Raw genomic sequence first — 18,583 nt, 5'->3', positions numbered from 1 at the left:
TGTAGACAGCTCTTTTATAGCAAAGCCCTGTTTGCACTTCAAGAGAATAAAATATAACAGCAGAAAATCATGAAAAAGGAAATCAGTTCATAAAACACAGAACAAACAGAAAATCAAAGTGATCTTTCGTACCTGCTCAGCAATGTAGGAGCTCATATAGGCATTTGTCTTTCCTAGGCGGTGTTGTGTGGGGACAGAACTGGTTGACTGGCAATTGCAGCAGAGCTCATGCGTCCACTCTCGCGTTCAGGCTGTAGGCATGTGGCAGGTGCTGCTGGAGGAAGGTGTTCTCAACCACGGTGAGGCTCTGTGTGATGTTTGTCTGCACGTGTGCAGCGCGCGATCCAGTGATTTGAAATTGAATGCCCGCTGTCTGCGCTGTGTTTCTGTGATGCAGTGGACCAGGAGCTGAGCTTCCAGGACAAGTACCTTTTTTACCGCTTTCTGGACGATGAACAGGAGGATGCCAGTTTCCCCACTGAAGACGAAAGAAGGGAGAGCCAAGAGGAGCTACAGGATACCTTGCTGCTTCTCTCGCAGATCGGGCCTGATGCCCATCTGAGGATGATCCTGAGGAAACCGTAAGAATCTGAAGCAGAAATCAGTAAAGGAATAAAAAGGGTGATTGTTTCATGACTTCTTTCATCTTCTGTCTTTTAGTCCATCTGAAAGGACAGCGGATGATTTGGAGATCATTTATGAGGAGTTGCTTCATATTAAGGCCTTGTCACACCTCTCCACCACTGTGAGTACAGTTTACCTGCATTATGTGACCATATTATTCCTTCTCTTAATGCACAGATTGAAATTACGTCTTTCTCCTGGTGAAAAACATCATATCTGGCTCATTAGACCTTTTGGTCCCATTTGAGTGGTGAGAGTGAAGAAAAATGATGCAAAGATGAAAACTTGCATATTAAACACTCATTCACTGATCCTGTCCAAGAACACTTTGACATACATGCTGGATAAGCAAGGCATTGAGTATGTACTGCATAGCTTCAGGGGATTATTCTACAACTAAAATCATCCGTTTGTCTTGCTGCTCGGATTCAGCCAAACCAAAAAACAAGATATGTGATGTGGGACTGCTGTGCGTTTCACTCACATTCAGTTTTAAAGAAATCTTTTAAACACCTGTGCTGCATTGAATAGCTGGAATATTAAGCTTTGCACACATACAACATGCCTTTACTGTTATTTTGGCTGCTTTCTCTTAATGTTGATCCTCCTGATCTTCCTCTGCAGGTGAAGAGAGAGCTGGCCGGAGTGCTGATCTTTGAGTCCCATGCAAAGGCAGGAACAGTATGTAAGTAATCTGATAAAAATAGTAATGTGTAATAGATGCATTGTTAATGCTGATTAATGATTGAATTTGCTCAGCACACAATCAGTATTAATTCAACAAGGACAGCCTATATGAAATCAAATCTTCTCTCCCTTAGTGTTCAATCAGGGTGAGGAGGGCACATCCTGGTACATCATTTTAAAGGGATCAGTCAATGTTGTCATCTATGGAAAAGTAGGTATTTTCCTCTTGTGAAATCATGTTAGTTCTAGAGACATCAGACTGATTATACTGCTTTGACCGGGACGTTGATTCATCACCCAGTAACTGATCAGTATGCCGTCCTGGACAGGGTGTTGTTTGCACTCTTCATGAAGGAGACGACTTTGGGAAGCTGGCGCTTGTCAACGACGCCCCCCGCGCCGCCTCCATTGTCCTGCGAGAGGACAACTGTCATTTCCTGAGAGTCGACAAGGAGGACTTTAACAGGATTTTGAGGGTTAGTGTCTGTTTAAACTCATCTCATTAACAATGAAAAAGCACCAACACCCTCTGTTGGCAAAAATGTAGTAATGCATCCATAAAAGTTATTTAATGCATCTTTTGTGATCGTATGCCAGTCCCTTGCACCCACTAGCTCAATCATCCCACTAAATATGAAATATGTTGATAATAACCTCTTTCACTGATTTGAGGTTAATTAGGTGTGGATGTAAACTAACATCTGGGAGCTGTGACACGTCATAGATTTCCTGCTTGAAATAGAATATAGAAGCAGAGATTTTTGTTCTAGATTAACTACGTAGTGATGGTCTGCACATCTAAATGTGTTGAAATTACACATGTAGTGACTGATGGAGTGACATCACATGTTTTTTTAAACAAATTTTATTAAAGTTGTTAAACGTGTATGATTGATTTACAGAATATCATATTAGGTCTGCATTTGCTTCTTTGGACCACATTAAATGTATTAAACATGCTATTAAAAATGCTTAAACAAACAATTAAAAAATTGTACTGAAATTTAGTATTACAGATAGTTTATGCATGCTTATTGCATGGCTCAAAATAGTGCAATGATGGTTCTGAATATTAAATAAATAAAATAGGGAATGAATAATAAGAATAATAATAAGAAAACAATTAATTAAAAAGCATATATTTATAGTAAAATATCCAAATATGTATAAAAATTTTAAATATTATATAATAACTGCTACTTTACATGTCTAAAGAATAACTTTTTCACGAAGCTGCTTATGTACTGGCAAACACGTCACTACTGTTTAACACTGTTTAAATGTGACCTCTGGCAGGTGACCTGGGTCGATCAGGTCACATGACTTTATAAACTGAAACAACATTTTCATAGGTCAGTGGTCTCCATAGTAAATGCATTACTGTGTTTGTGTTTATTTGTATGAAGGATGTGGAAGCCAACACTGTGCGACTGAAGGAGCACGGTCAGGACGTTCTTGTGTTAGAGAAGAGCCTCAGCAGCAGTCGAACATCTGTCCAGGGATCCTCTTCCTCTCATTACAAGTAAATATTCCCACTACTAATGCATGTATAGTACAGAGCTGCACTTTCTGGCAGTTGTCTGTTAAACTTGTATCCTTAACTGTCTTCATGTTACAATATAAATTAAGTTGCTGCTTTTATTTAACAGCAAAGAAAAATTGATACTTAAAAATATTTAAAATTGTTTCAGCCATCCTTTTTCTTTGAAGTAATAAGTATGAACTTTAAAAAAATATATTTGTCCAATCACATGACTATCCCAGGTTGCTGCAGGAGTGATCCTTTCATGGTCACTTTTGAACTTGTGATTATATTTGTGAACAATAGGAAAAATGCTGGACGCTAACAGTCAGTTAACATGCAGGCAGCACACACACAGCAATCCTGTGAGCTGCAGCCAACGAGCATTATCTTAATAGAGGCATCTGTCACTGCAGCACAGTTGCTAGAGAGACATATTAATGGTTATGATGGCCTTGCTCCTAGGGGGAAAAGAAGACCTGGCAAGTCACAATTACTTGTTTAGGGTCGCCCTCTAATCAACTCCACTCCTCAAACGTAAGAGTGTCAAGACTGTGTTCTCCCCCATGAGTGGGGAAGACATGGCGTTGCTTGTGTAGCTCCCTCTTGCCATGCTGTTATCAAGTAATGAAAACAACCGAGGCTGGATTGTGTTGATTCTCCTTCACGTAGAAGATGCCCCCTCATTTTTTTTTCTCCCCTCGGCTTTTCTCGTGGCACTTAGCCCAGACTCCCCTTCATCTTCAGCTGGCCAAGAACACTGATTGTAAATAGGATTGTTATCAAATGAAGCAATCACAGACACACGTTGAAGGAACAGTCGAGGGCCATAGCTGTGTCATCAAGCATTAAGAGCCAGTGTTTCTTGATTAGTGAAGGGTGTGTTTTATTCTGTTTTCCTGCAGATACAACGTAATGTCTGGGACGCCGGAGAAGATTTTGGAGCACCTCCTTGAAATGATGCGATTGGATTCTCAATTCACAGAGTCAGGTACTGCTCACCATGACACATCCCATGTGTCGAATTAGTGCCATCTAACACGGCCTGTCAATCCGATGATCATTTATTGTGGAGAGTTGTCACCTATGCAACATTCTCCTCCGCCCTCGCCGGCTCTGTTTCTCTCCTCTGTCCTCTGCCGACTGTTCTGCACTGACCCGTTTGTTCTTGCCTATAATTAGCCACACATCACAGGGCTGATCTAATTACTCTCGCTTGCGTGGATACATATGGTTTTCATTCGTCGGCAGAGGTGACACAGACGGGGCCGCGAGGATCAAGGCCCGATGCTACTCTTTGATGCTCTCTTTCACCGGCTACACAGGTGTTTGACATAAGCGTCTTTCTTTTTTTGTTACAGACTCAGCCTTAGATGACTTTGTGCTCATGCACTGTGTCTTCATACCCAACAGTCAGCTGTGTCCGGTGTTGATGTCCCAATATCCTTTCAGCATTATGTTCCCTAATTTTTTTTTAATGTTCTTTACCATTCCTGTGAACCTGAAAACATAGAGCTCACTGGTTTGCTGCAGCTACATTGTTTCAATCTTTAACTGCTGTGCAGCTACCATGCCCAGGCCTCGCAGGGATCTGAACAGGAGAAGCTGGACTACACGCTTAATAACAAGCGCAGGGTGATCCGGCTGGTGATGCACTGGGCTGCCGTACATGGGGATCACCTGCAGGAAGAGGATGTCTCAGGGTTGTTTCTGGAGGTCAGCCTAAACATATATGAAGGTTGTTCTAACCTCTGATATAGGTACAGAATAGTCACAACAGCAGAACCGTCTGCAGCTCTGACCAAGACTTGTTCCAGTGTTTCAGATGTGTTCCTAATCAGTTTGCTTTACTTAAAAACAATTAATTGTTAATCATCTTCTTAGATTCTTTGATTCTTGATAATGATAAGATTTTGAAATGTTTTAATAAAGCGAAGGCGCCACACCACTAACCATAACTGATAAATTGATAGAAAATCAGATTTATGTGTGAGTGCATGATGTTCAAATCCAAGAATATCCACAGCTATAATGCTGACAGCCACTCTTTTGTTTCATGGTTGATATTAATTATTTACAACTGTAAACACATACCTTTGCAGTTATCCAAGGTGTTTGCACCTTCTGCTAAGTTTAATTGCACTCTCTCCTCACTACAAATAAACAGACACATGTCAGAAAATCAAAATCACTGAAACTGCAATTTTAAATGTGCATTTATTATAGATGTGAGCATTAGAATATACATATATATATATATACATATACTGTATATATATATATATAAACTCTTATTAAATGAAAGGACTTATGATTCTTGATGATATGCTAAGTTAATGTGGTGTGGTGCTTGAGAAAAACTCAAAAAAACCTTTGTAATTGTATGTTAAAATGAGTTTTAATTAGTTCTTCTGAATCATTGTTTTGCTCAGAGCTTGCTGTGTTTTTCAGGAGTTTTTCATGGCAGTATCTAATGATGCCAAAGCCTTTCCTGCCCTCAGGGATCAACTAACAGAACTGGAAAGAATTGTAAAACGCAAGTAAGTCAGAGCTTTGTTTTTTTGTTTTTAGGTTTTGATATGGATGAAAGGTGCTGTATGTGGTTAGTGTTGAGAATTTAAAGGAGAAAGGCTCTTTAGATAACGATCAAACTTAACTAAAGAGTCATTAACTGTTTTTTATAATATTTTTATTTTATTCTTCAGTGCTGAAGATGCCAGATCCTCACAGAAAAAGGTATAAGACCGACTCTTTCTGTTCCAAATTAAAGTTCGTGTTTTTTCAAACATCTGTGAACCTAAACTGTGAACCTAAAATTCCCACACAGCACAAAGTCCTGCTGCGGCATTTCAGTGTGGGAGAGGAGAAGCTTCAGAAACGTCAGCCCATCAGGAGTAACGATGAAAGTGAGTTGTGGATGAACATCCACTCTCCGGTTATCATAAACATGGATAGCTGGGCTGCTGTCTGTCACATTCAGCTATCTATTTGGAACTCTTTATCATGCAGTGATAGCGATAGTCAGTATTTTGAAATAGCGACAGAGGTTCGCTACTCATAAACTCAAAGGATGTTTTCTGTTAAAGCATGATGATTTGGTACCGCTTGTTCTTCAGGTCATCTCTCCAATCTCCAAAAGACACACTGAAAATTGTTGTTCTTGGTTTGGTTTTTGTTCTTTGTACTGATTTAAATAATTTGTTTAGGGGCAGTTCAGTGGTGCAGTGATTAGCGCTGTCACCTCGCTCAGCTGGAGCCTTTCTGTGCAGAATATACATGTGTGGGTGCTCCAGTTTCCTCCCACAGTCCAAAGAGATGCTTGTTAGGTTAATTGGTGACTTTAAATTAGTTGTGAGGATGAGGATGCGAGAGGTTGTGGGTGTCTCTCTCTCTATCTCTGTGGTAGCTGTGCTAATTTGGATAAATGTTTTGGTCTCTTTAAGGCCATTTAGTGTATTATAGTAACATCTTGCCTTTTTCTCTTCCTTGCTACTTTACCATGCCACCATTCCTTCTTGTTTACAGTCTTATTTTTGTTCTAATTCATTCCTTCAGTCCTGTTCAAAGTCTACTGCTGTGACCACACCTACACCACAATCCGGGTCCCTGTAGCCGCTTCAGTCAGGGAGGTTATCGGTGCTGTGGCTGACAAGCTGGGGTCAGCGGAGGATCTGCTCCTGGTCGGCCTCAGTTCGGCAGGAGGTGAGAGCAACGGCAGTTACTTGTCAAATGATTGGAGATGACAAAAGGTAGAGCTAAAGCCGGGTGATGTATTAAGTCTTTCTGGGTGATGTGTGACCTTTTGCGGTGAGTTTGGTGACGGTAATAGGCTGCTTTATTAGGGGCTAAAGAATGGCCTTGAAGTGGCCCAAGAAATAACCTGAGCTCAGTTTTCCTCATTACATTCAGCAGAAAGCTGTTGGTTCAAGTGGCTGCTCTTTAATGTACTGATATTTGTGTCCGCCAGAAAGTACTAATGCAGCTCTGCCTTCCTCTGAACTTGACCTGGACTTTCCTTACCAGTGGCAAGTCAACAAAGCTGAGGTTGCTCTTATTTGGAGTGGATTATCACAAGGCTCATAAAGAGCATCCAGAAAGTTTTTCTGGATCCTAAAATCGATATATTTATTTTTATAGTCACAAATGTACACATAGTTATCCGCAATGAAAAAGCAAAGCAGGTTTTGAAGTTATTCTCCGGTGCCTGTGCAACTGTGTCGGATCCACTGACAAAAAAGAAAAGATACAAAAGGACAACTGTGTTAGAAGGAAAAAATAAAACTATGAGGTAGAGATGTCATCAAGGAACAGATCAAGCAAAGGACACAAGAAAATTATGCTGCATTGAAAGTACCCATGAGTGCAACATCCTCTATTATTCCTAAATGCTGGATTTAAAAAAAATAATTCCCAACAATGTGTGGATGAAACTAGGCATCATGTCATTAATACCATCTCTGCAGTCAGAAACAGTGCTGTGGGGTTGTTTTCCTGCAGGGCATTGAGACTGGTCGGTATCAAGTAAACTTTTTTCCAGGCTACTCAGGATCTCAGGCTGGTAAAAGAACAATACCAAAGAAAAGCTCCTTTGGTCTCATTTATAAACTGTGCCTGCTAAAAAATTCTCTTCCCCACGCATAAAATTATATTTATAAAGAATGAATTTTGGAATAAATCAGACTTTTTTTGAAAGTGAGCCAAGCCATATGTGAAATCCATCCATCCATCCATCTTCATCCGCTTTGTCCGGGGCCGGGTCGCGGGGGCAGCAGCCTAAGCAAAGAGGCCCAGACCTCCCTCTCCCCAGCCACCTCCTCCAGCTTATCCGGGGGAATACCAAGGCGTTCCCAGGCCAGCCGAGAGATATAATCTCTCCAGCGTGTCCTGGGTCTGCCCCGGGGCCTCCTCCCGGTGGGACATGCCTGGAACACCTCACCCAGGAGGCGCCCAGGGGGCATCCTTGTCAGATGCCCGAACCACCTCAGCTGGCTCCTTTCGATGTGGAGCAGCAGCTGCTCTACTCTGAGCCCCTCCCGGATGGCCGAACTTCTCACCCTATCTCTAAGGGAGAGGCCAGCCACCCTTCGGAGGAAGCTCATTTCTGCCGCTTGTATCCGCGATCTCGTTCTTTCGGTCACTACCCACAGCTCGTGGCCATAGGTGAGGGTAGGGACGTAGATCGACCGGTAAATTGAGAGCTTCGCTTTTACACTCAGCTCCCTCTTCACCACGACGGACCGGTGCAGCGTCCGCATTACTGCAGCTGCAGCCCCAATCCGTCTGTCGATCTCCGGCTCCCTTCTCCCATCACTCGCGAACAAGACCCCGAGATACTTGAACTCCTCCACTTGGGGCAGGAACTCATCCCCGACCCGGAGTAGGCACTCCACCCTTTTCCGGCTGAGAACCATGGCCTCAGATTTGGAGGTGCTGATCCTCATTCCCGCTGCTTCACACTCGGCTGCGAACCGTTCCAGTGTGAGCTGGAGGCCCTCACCCGATGAAGCCAACAGAACCACATCATCTGCAAAAATCAGAGATGAGATTCTGAGGCCACCAAAGCGAAAGCCCTCCGCCACCATATGTGAAATGGAGATTTTAAAAAGCATGACGGGACTTATCATAAAAGAAAGCAGACTATTCTTAGCAAACCTAGCTATATTAAAATGAACTATTTATTATTCACAAACCTCACTGCAAATTTACTATCTAATTGTATCAGTCCTTTCATTAATGTTAATAATATTTGTAGCCAGTGTTGGTGCTAAAATCACTGGAGCCTTGCATAATGATCTGCTTTTTTTCTGTGAACCGATGTGCTTTTGTGCTTCTTTTTGTTTGTAGTCTGACTGTTTATTTTTACCTCTGCCAGAGTCCTTTGGTATGAACTTCACAGCTCAACCTGCATTACTTTTTTATTCTTCAGTAGCCTTTCTTCTCTTTGTTAGGTACTGACACCAAAGACACCTTTTTTGTTTTGTTTTCTCCGTGTCTCTGGTTAGGCAAAATGCACATCTTCCCCTGTTTAGTAAATGGATAAAGATGAGAAAAAAAACAAGAGGTACATGTGGTAAATTTTAGGTTGACACTTATAGAAGTCTTTGTGTTAGAGCAGCTTCATGAATCTAATGAAAAGAATGTGTATGCACTTTTCGTCCTTTGTGCATACACAAAGTTGTAGTCATGAGTTTGAATGATTATTGTGCGTCTGATCTGTAAACTTAAACCCAACAGTGCATCTGGTGAGACCTGAAAGCAGCACTAATGATCTACAATCAGGCTGGTTGAGTTTGAATATTTCTGCCAAGAAAAATCTGGGCATGACTTTCAAAGAAAGACAGCCAGGTTTATGGGATCAGGTCTGTTAAGTTTATAGGAACAAGTCCGCAGGCTATTGCTGCTGCTAGAGAGTTTAAAGGTGTTTTAACCAAGTAAGCTAGCAAATATGATGTTAGTCTTTTATTGGTAATGCATTTGGATAACACTTCATGAAATATTGTGTCTAGATATATAAAAACAAATAAATAAATAAGCACAATTTATCTGAATTTCAGGACCAGGAGCACACCTCATACATACACCTTCCAGTTCTTTGTCTGTTTGTAATATAGAGAGGGCCGGTACTACAAGCTGTTCTCGTTTCCATGCTTCCCTTTTTCAGTTCATTCACCTCTCATAAGAACATGCTTACAGTTCTGTCTGAGGCCTTCCCCAAACCGCAGCCTGAATTCATGCTCATGCCATCTGTTCCAAAAGTTTCGAAGCATGACTTCAATTCAAATTAGTAGTGCCAATTCGCAACAATAGTTATACTGTAAGGTAAAGCCTCTAGAATATTAGAAAGAAGACCGCTACTATGAACAAGCATTTGGCAACAGTGGGAAAGAAAAACGTCCTTTTAACAGCAAGAGACCTCTAGCAGATGCAGCCTCAGGGAGGGGCAGCCATTTATTATGACCAGATGAGGGTGAGAGGAAAAAGAGGAGAGTAGAGGGATTCAGGACGAATGCACACTAGAAGACAGCCATAAATTAATAATTACTAATTTTGGCTTGAACCTCTAAATTGTGGTCTATAAACATGGATGGTCAAGGGTCCAAATGTATGCAGTGTTTTCTATCAAATACACTACAGCAAAACTAAAGTTTTAATCACCTGGATATATATATTTTAAAAAAAAAGCATATGCAGACAAAGACAGGTTATTCTGGTTGTTTGATACTACATACAGCAGTAAATATCCAATGTCAGCATGGTAACATGTTTGCAAAGAAAATACTATTTGATTTCTGAAGTTTATACATGCCAAATAATTCTGATGGTATTAATTCTTTCATTATTTGGACAAATGTTTAAAAAAGAATTGGAGGAAATGTTTTGGGATCACATAAGGTGTGAAAAATGTCAAGAAAATCTCATCCTCATGCTAAAAATAGAAAAAAGTAACAACTAAATAGGGCACTGAGCACCTGCATGCCTATTCTAAAATCTTTTGGCAAGCCATCTAATGGTTATTATTTTTCAGTCTGAGTGAAAAAGGTAGACAAATGGATGTTTTCCATTCATTTTTTTAACCTTTGTGTGTTATGGTCTTCCTTTTGCAGAGAAAACCATCTTTAAGCCCAGTGATATGTCGGTGTTCTCCACACTCAGCATTAATGGACGGCTGTTTGTGTGTCGGAGGGACCAGTTGGATTCTTTGGTGTGTTACAAATTACATTTACATGAGAAACTCGCATATTAACATGTAGATCAGCTGCAGCTCCAACCCCAGCTGTACACTATATCAATATCACCCAACACGTCATGTGTATGAACTCATCTACACTCCCAACCAGTTGGCTTTAAACACTCCATCAAATTGATAGAAATGACAGTTAGTTACCTAATTCAGCTTTCAGTCTCTGTTTTATAAATGTAATGTGTTTTTCATGCTTTGGAGACCACTTTACCTGAGCAGGAGGGTCCCTCTACAGGATCACTGGCCAGCTTTGAGTTAATGAGCTCTAAGGACGTGGCTTACCACATGACTTCCTATGACTGGGAACTTTTCCACTGTGTACATGAGGTATTCAACAGCAACTGAGTCTGATTAGAAGAGCTGAATATATATCTTCTTTTATTTATTGGTATGAAATATTCAGTTACTTCACTTGCTTATTTTACATGAAAATCAGTTGTTTTTCTTCTGCATCTTGCAGCTTGAACTCATCTATCACACATTTGGGAGACAATATGTGAAGAAAACCACTGTGAACCTGGACCTGTTCCTGAGGAGGTTCAATGAAATTCAGTTTTGGGTGATCACTGAGATGTGTTTGTGTCCTCAGCTGAGCAAGCGAGTACAGCTTCTTAAGAAGTTTATCAAGATTGCTGCCCAGTATGTGGATTTCATGTTCTAGTTCAGTTTGTAGTTTGGTTTATTTGCCACACTAATTTCATGTTTCCTGTTAAAGCTGCAAGGAGTACAGAAATCTGAATGCCTTCTTTGCTATCATTATGGGCCTAAGTAACCCGGCTGTTTGCAGACTGAGTCAGACATGGGAGGTGTGTATTTGTGCATTGTCTGTCTTTGGAAAACTATTAATTACTTAACTGCAAGCAAACTTTTGTCTGGTGTTTTTGTTCGCAGAAACTTCCCAGTAAATTCAAGAAGTTTTATGTGGAATTTGAAAACTTGATGGTAAGCTCCAAAGTAAAAAATTTAAGATGAGCCACCTGATCAGAGTAAAATATGAGGTTAGTGTCCAGACTGTGATTGATCCACAGCATGACTGTCTCCACAGGATCCGTCCAGGAACCACAGGGCGTACCGGCTAACAGTAGCCAAACTGGAGCCTCCCATCATTCCTTTCATGCCCCTGTTGATCAAAGGTTAGGCCAATTTATTGGATGATAGTTTATCATTTTGGCCTGTAGACCACAATTGTTTCGCTGCTGAATTGCTTCAACAGCTTTAACACTTTCCAATTGGTCCTTTTTTTTCTAGACATGACATTTACTCATGAGGGCAACAAAACATTTATCGACAGTTTGGTCAATTTTGAGAAAATGGTGAGGCTCTGCTGTGCATCTGTGAATCCTTTTTTCGTTTTTCTCAGCTAATTGGCGATATTTGCTGCTGATCATTGCTCTTTGTCTTGCAGCGGATGATAGCTAACACAGTGAAAATAGTGAGATACTGTAGAAGCCAGAGATTCAGTAAGTTTCAAATGTTTTCTTTTTTTTTTGTACTAATTTCACATATGTTGCACTTAATACAACAAAAGGACACTTTATAAAATTAAACATAAAAATAAATAAACAAAATATATCTGTATGATGAGGAAACAACAATAAAAGACTTTATGTCCTGTTAATTTGATGTCTTTTAGTTACATCTTAGAATAAACCTGCAAGCTGGAATAGAACTAACAGAAGAGGCCGTTCTTCTAGAAAGCACATTGGGAGAAATTCTGACAACGACTAGCTTCCCATAATTTTAATTTCTTATTTCCAAAATAAAAAATAAAGTAATATTCTCACAATAGGTCAAGAAAAGTACCTGTTTTGACTGACTGACAGCAAACTGTAATATTGATCTTTTTAAAGTTTAGTTGGAGTATATTATTGGTATCTCTGAACCTTTAACATCTATATTCGATCATTTATCCAGCAGTTTCCTATTAATCCCTTTATATTGATTGCCCGTATAGCTTAGATATACTCAATCAGCACAAATATTTTATTAAAAAGCACAAATATTTTGGGTTCCTATATGATGAACTTACAAATTCTTCTTGCATTGTTTTCCTGACACTGCCCATCTTTTCAATTAAATCAGGTCCAGAGTCACCACTGCCAAGCAAGAACCACCCTGACGTTTGGACTTATATTCGTCAGCTTAACGTGATCGATAACCAAAGGATGCTTACTCAGCTCTCTCATGGACTTGAGCCCCGCAGGTCTTGAAATCCACTCAGGGACAGAAACATTACACGAAGACGCTACTCCATGACGTGATGTGCGCTCGCTTGGGATGAGTTTACTTAGTACAGGATTGAGGACCTGATGTTGTATCAGATAATGAGATGTTGTTTCAGAAGCCTGCCTTGTTAAGCTTTTTCTTACAGTAATTAGTGATATTTTAGCAGTAGTTGTTGGCGGGTGACGTACCTCCTCGTATCATTGTCGTACAGATATCACAACAAACAGCATGAAGAAATGAATGATGTTTGGAGGGATCTCATTCATCAAACTGTGTAAGATTTTAGATGTAAACGCTATATGATGCTGACGCTTACAGGTCTCAGTATTCCTGATATTCAGCTGTTTCGTATATTTTGTATCAGACAATATTTATATATATTTAAGTTTTTAAGACTCTTGTGTTGTAAATTGTATACAGATATTTATTTTGACAAGCATGCAGAGGATTATGATTGTTTTACGTTTTTATTCATGTGAGCACATTTCTCTTTAAAGCCTGAGATATCATAAGTGTCTGAAAACCTTTTTGTGCGCTCTAAATAATAAAAAACCTTTAGATGTATTTGTTCAACTTTATATTTATTATCTAGTATAAAGACAGTTTGGTCAGTATACTGTCAGTGTATAAGATGGAAATCAACCAAGACAACTCATGAAACATTTTCTTACATCTTATTGAATTAGAGCAGCAGAACAGCAGCAGAACAGGTCAGCTGATCACAGTCTGTACATTATGAAAATCTACTGGAGCACACAATAGAAATGACTGAGCTGTTCAAATCATTGTCGATATCTACGGAGGAGGTCAGGAGAGTGGTGCGTGCTGTGAGTGTCTGCAGCCATTTGTAAAACATGGTGGAAGCGCTGCAATAATTTGGAGCTTCATTTCAGCCAGTGGTGTTGGACCTCTTGTCAGAAATAATGAAAATATGAACACAAATGTACCATCAGATTTTGATCCACCATGCAATACCATCTGGACACCTCTGACTGGCTTCATTTTTCAGCATGACAATCATCCCAAAAGGCCTATGCAGTAAAAAAAACAAACAAAACAAAATCCAAAAGAGACATGGATAACAAAACAATGGAGTATTATCACTCATGGACTGGCCTCCCCAGACCCTGAACCTTAACATCACTGAAGCAACATGGGATCTTAACAGACAACAGAACAAAAGTCAGCCAACATCCAAAGACGAGCTTTGAATGGCCATCAAGAAATGTCCATATTCCCGAAGACTACCTAAAGAAATTACAAGATGTTTACCTAAGAGAGTTCAGGCTGTGTTGAAAAATAAAGGTGGTCATACCAGATATTGACTTTCAAGCTAATTTGAATGGTATAAAGAAATAAAACAAAAATATAAAGAAATGGCAGACTGACAGACTGCTTTCTATCTTGTAAATCAGGTTCTGCTTTAAGAAATAGTAATTTATTAGTGCTGCTAAACTTCTAGTGTATATTTGTTTAGTTAAGAGCTGGTTTCATAAAGGACTTTTTTCTGAAAGCTTAAGCTGAAAATATTTGGGGCAGCAAGAAGGAATTAAATGCAAATTTCTGAGAAATTCTTATCTCAGGTTTAGCTTTGAGCGATTTGGCGTGTCTGATCAAACATTAATCATCATCACTTCCATTCATTTCTACAAGTGCATTAAACATTTTTATTGTTGACTTATACTGTTGACCTGTGAATTGTGTCAACAGTGAAGCAGATGGTTGCTTTATATTTTCCATTCGCCACTACATGAGGAAAGAATGAGTCATTGACAGCTTTTAAGTTTGCAGAAATGTATTACCTAGATTTAATATGCGATGAATAGAGAATCAGTGAATCTGATATCTCACAGTGTTTCTGACGTCACAGTGGAGACTGGAGAAGTACTCATATTCTTCCTCCTAGAGCAGGGGTGTCGAACTCCAGGCCTTGGGGGCTGGTGTCCTGCATGTTTTAGATCTCACCCTGGGTTAACACACCTGAATCAAATGATTAGTTCATTTTCAGGCCTCTGGAGAACTTCAAGACATGTTGAGGAGGTCATTTAGCCATTTAAATCAGCTGTGTTGGATCAAGGACACATCTAAAACCTGCAGGACACCGGCCCTCGAGGCCTGGAGTTTGACACCCCTGTCCTAAAGCATGTTGTAAAGGTACAGTTAAATTTATAAGCTGTATTATTGTTATTAGTGAGGAAGCTCTGATGTTGCTCTGATGTAGCTGGCCAAAGGTTTCCTGATGGTAAACACTTATAGACAGTTGGGGTACATGTGTACGCAATAAATCACAACCTTGAACTCATCTGATATTTTGTTTATAAAGTCTCGATGTGGAGCAACATTAGTTCTTGTGGAGTCAAAAGTAAATTGAAGTGAATGAAAAATTGTTTTATATAAATTGTACATTATTCTTAAATGCTTTATTAAGATATGAGATATGTATTAGTTCATATAGATAGTACAGTACATTTGAATGATTCCTTTGCTTTACGTGGTCTTATTGATTAAGAAATCCACATTGCCATGAGTTTACATGGATTAAATGAGTGGTTGGTGATCTTATTGATTTCCCACCAAGCTTCCCGAGTTGCTGAAATGATGAAGGTCTTACAGCAATTATGTTTTTTGATGGATTGGGACATGAGTATAGGTCTTTAATAGAGAGAAATCCACAGAATGACTTTTCGATTTCAAGTCAAGGATCTTGTTGCATATCTGAATATATCAATTTTATTACGTCGTGTCATCACCCAAAAAAAACAACAACAATCTAACAATCCAATGAAAAGATTTAACACTGCAGACTGATCTACGCTTTTGCACATATACAAATACACCTGAGAACATCTGTGATGAACAACTGCATAGTGCAGTTAATCTAAGATAACATTATGCATAGATCACATATTAACAATTGTAGAATGTACCTCGTGGGCTTCACGGATACAAATGTTCCCAAATTTCTAGTAAATTTCCACTTTCCAGATTTCTGAGTCACAGCTTTGCACTGCGCTCACCTTTTTTGCCTTCTATCAGTCATCTTCACCTATAATAACAACCTAACCCCTCAAAAAAACACGTAAGCAAAAAATCAGGAGAAAGTTGACAAATCTCAATTTTTTTTGTGGCCATGCATCTAAACTATCAGTCAGTGGAATGAATCTCAGTTAAAAAACAAACGAACAAATGGCATCTTACACCACAGACAGGTTGTCAGTCCACACATTCTTGTACAGTTAACCTAACATGTATGTCTTTGGACTGTGGGTGGAACCTGTTGCATCCAGAGATACCCCACCCAACCAAAGGGACAACCCCATTAAAAAAGGCCCCACCTAGGCTGACCAGGAGGTTTCATTTCAGAACCTGGTTGCTGTGAGAAGTCACACACCTCATCAACCCTTAACTTTTTTGACAGTGGCAATGCAGAAGTCTTTGGGTGTAGCCTGGGTTTAATTGCTAATTGTGTATATAGTGGGGCAAAAAAGTATTTAGTCAGCCACCGATTGTGCAAGTTCCCCCACTTAAAATGATGACAGAGGTCAGTAATTTGCACCAGAGGTACACTTCAACTGTGAGAGACAGAATGTGAAAAAAAAATCCATGAATTCACATGGTAGGATTTGTAAAGAATTTATTCGTAAATTAGGGTGGAAAATAAGTATTTGGTCACCTCAAACAAGGAAAATCTCTGGCTCTCACAGACCTGTAACGTCTTCTGTAAGAAGCTTTTCTGTCCCCCACTCGTTACCTGTATGAATGGCACCTGTTTGAACTCATCATCTGTATAAAAGACACCTGTCCACAGCCTCAAACAGTCAGACTCCAAACTCCGCCATGGCCAAGACCAAAGAGCTTTCGAAGGACACCAGAAAAAGTATTGTAGACCTGCACCAGACTGGGAAGAGTGAATCTACAATAGGCAAGCAGCTTGGTGTGAAAAAATCAACTGTGGGAGCAATCATCAGAAAATGGAAGACATACAAGACCACTGATAATCTCCCTCGATCTGGGGCTCCACGCAAGATCTCATCCCGTGGGGTCAAAATGATCATGAGAACGGTGAGCAAAGATCCCAGAACCACACGGGGGGACCTGGTGAATGACCTGCAGAGAGCTGGGACCAAAGTAACAAAGGTCACCATCAGTAACACACTACAACGGCAGGGAATCAAATCCCGCAGTGCCAGACGTGTTCCGCTGCTGAAGCCAGTGCATGTCCAGGCCCGTCTGAAGTTTGCCAGGGAGCACATGGATGATACAGCAGAGGATTGGGAGAATGTCATGTGGTCAGATGAAACCAAAGTAGAACTTTTTGGTATAAACTCAACTCGTCGTGTTTGGAGGAAGAAGAATACTGAGTTACATCCCAAGAACACCATACCTACTGTGAAGCGTGGGGGTGGAAACATCATGCTATGGGGCTGTTTTTCTGCCAAGGGGACAGGACGACTGATCCGTGTTAAGGACAGAATGAATGGGGCCATGTATCGTGAGATTTTGAGCCAAAACCTCCTTCCATCAGTGAGAACTTTGAAGATGAAACGAGGCTGGGTCTTCCAACATGACAATGATCCAAAACACACCGCCCGGGCAACAAAGGAGTGGCTCCGTAAGAAGCATTTGAAAGTCCTGGAGTGGCCTAGCCAGTCTCCAGACCTCAACCCCATAGAAAATCTGTGGCGGGAGTTGAAAGTCCGTGTTGCTCGGCGACAGCCCCAAAACATCACTGCTCTCGAGAAGATCTGCATGGAGGAATGGGCCAAAATACCAGCTACTGTGTGTGCAAACCTGGTAAAGACCTATAGTAAACGTTTGACCTCTGTTATTGCCAACAAAGGTTATGTTACGAAGTATTGAGTTGTATTTTTGTTATTGACCAAATACTTATTTTCCACCCTGATTTACGAATAAATTCTTTACAAATCCTACCATGTGAATTCATGGATTTTTTTTTTTTTTTTTTTTTCTCTTTCACATTCTGTCTCTCACAGTTGAAGTGTACCTCTGGTGCAAATTACTGACCTCTGTCATCATTTTAGGTGGGGGAACTTGCACAATCGGTGGCTGACTAAATACTTTTTTGCCCCACTGTACCTGAAAAGGTGTTGACAAAGACATTTCTTAGACTTGATTTGGACTGTCAATGCCTTTTAGAGCATTTAGAGTGGTCTCATCAAGATAATGTCTTTTTCAGGGAAACCCTTCCGTATTTCAGTGAGACAATGCTAAACTACACACTTTTATTACAACAGCATGGCTTCATTTTAGAAGAATGTGGTTGCTGAAGTGGCCTACCAGACCTTTCTACAACTCTAAACATTTGGCAAAGAAGACCCAGAGCAATTAAGCAGCTAGAATCTTATATAAGGCAAGGAAGGGACATTCCTCTCGCAGAAGTCCAGCTGATCGCTCTTTTCAGATGTTCATAGGCTTTTGTCCTGATGCATGCTCAATCATCCAGGTAAGTAAATCCCAAAAGGTTGATTCTGTTCATCTGGACGTAGTGTTTGCAATGGGAGAAAGGTTTCGTCACTCATCTAAGTTCATAGGCTATTGTTATACAAAGAGGACATACTGTGCATTAGTAAACACGACCCTGTCCAAACCTTTTTGAAATGTGTTGCTGCCTAGAAATGGCCTTACTTTTTCCTGAAAATTGTAATTTTCTCATTAGAAACATGTATGATTATATGATTTCTATTATTCTATTGTGTATAAAATATCAGTTTCTGAAACTGCAAATCATCACATTATTTTTTATTTACATTTTACACGTTTAA

At 40.1% G+C, this 18,583-nt stretch overlaps 1 protein-coding gene across 4 annotated transcripts in view; it reads left to right on the top strand.

Annotated features, from left to right (window-relative positions):
- Positions 1-14,725, top strand: part of rapgef4a (Rap guanine nucleotide exchange factor 4a) — a 39,764-nt gene extending 25,039 nt beyond the window's left edge. For 2 of the 4 annotated variants that reach the window (XM_040028099.1, XM_040028100.1), the window contains exons 6-28: positions 178-299; positions 398-581; positions 661-745; positions 1,249-1,309; positions 1,446-1,522; positions 1,641-1,787; positions 2,718-2,833; positions 3,739-3,824; positions 4,195-4,273; positions 4,399-4,549; positions 5,285-5,373; positions 5,539-5,569; positions 5,661-5,739; positions 6,389-6,535; positions 10,438-10,535; positions 10,776-10,901; positions 11,035-11,213; positions 11,290-11,380; positions 11,466-11,516; positions 11,620-11,707; positions 11,823-11,887; positions 11,980-12,034; positions 12,657-14,725. In XM_040028099.1, coding sequence (XP_039884033.1) covers positions 178-299; positions 398-581; positions 661-745; positions 1,249-1,309; positions 1,446-1,522; positions 1,641-1,787; positions 2,718-2,833; positions 3,739-3,824; positions 4,195-4,273; positions 4,399-4,549; positions 5,285-5,373; positions 5,539-5,569; positions 5,661-5,739; positions 6,389-6,535; positions 10,438-10,535; positions 10,776-10,901; positions 11,035-11,213; positions 11,290-11,380; positions 11,466-11,516; positions 11,620-11,707; positions 11,823-11,887; positions 11,980-12,034; positions 12,657-12,784 — 2,335 coding nt within the window. In that variant the 3' untranslated portion in view covers positions 12,785-14,725. The remainder of the gene's footprint in view (positions 1-177; positions 300-397; positions 582-660; positions 746-1,248; positions 1,310-1,445; positions 1,523-1,640; positions 1,788-2,717; positions 2,834-3,738; positions 3,825-4,194; positions 4,274-4,398; positions 4,550-5,284; positions 5,374-5,538; positions 5,570-5,660; positions 5,740-6,388; positions 6,536-10,437; positions 10,536-10,775; positions 10,902-11,034; positions 11,214-11,289; positions 11,381-11,465; positions 11,517-11,619; positions 11,708-11,822; positions 11,888-11,979; positions 12,035-12,656) is intronic. The other 2 variants (XM_040028098.1, XM_040028097.1) reach the window with 1 other exon arrangement.
- The last annotated feature ends 3,858 nt before the right edge of the window (positions 14,726-18,583 follow it).

Source organism: Simochromis diagramma, unplaced genomic scaffold (genome assembly GCF_900408965.1).
Source record: "Simochromis diagramma unplaced genomic scaffold, fSimDia1.1 OVJJ01000343.1, whole genome shotgun sequence".
Classification (NCBI taxonomy): Eukaryota; Metazoa; Chordata; class Actinopteri; order Cichliformes; family Cichlidae; genus Simochromis; species Simochromis diagramma.
Note: the sequence above shows the minus strand (reverse complement) of the source record. Positions and strands in the feature narration are given on the sequence as shown.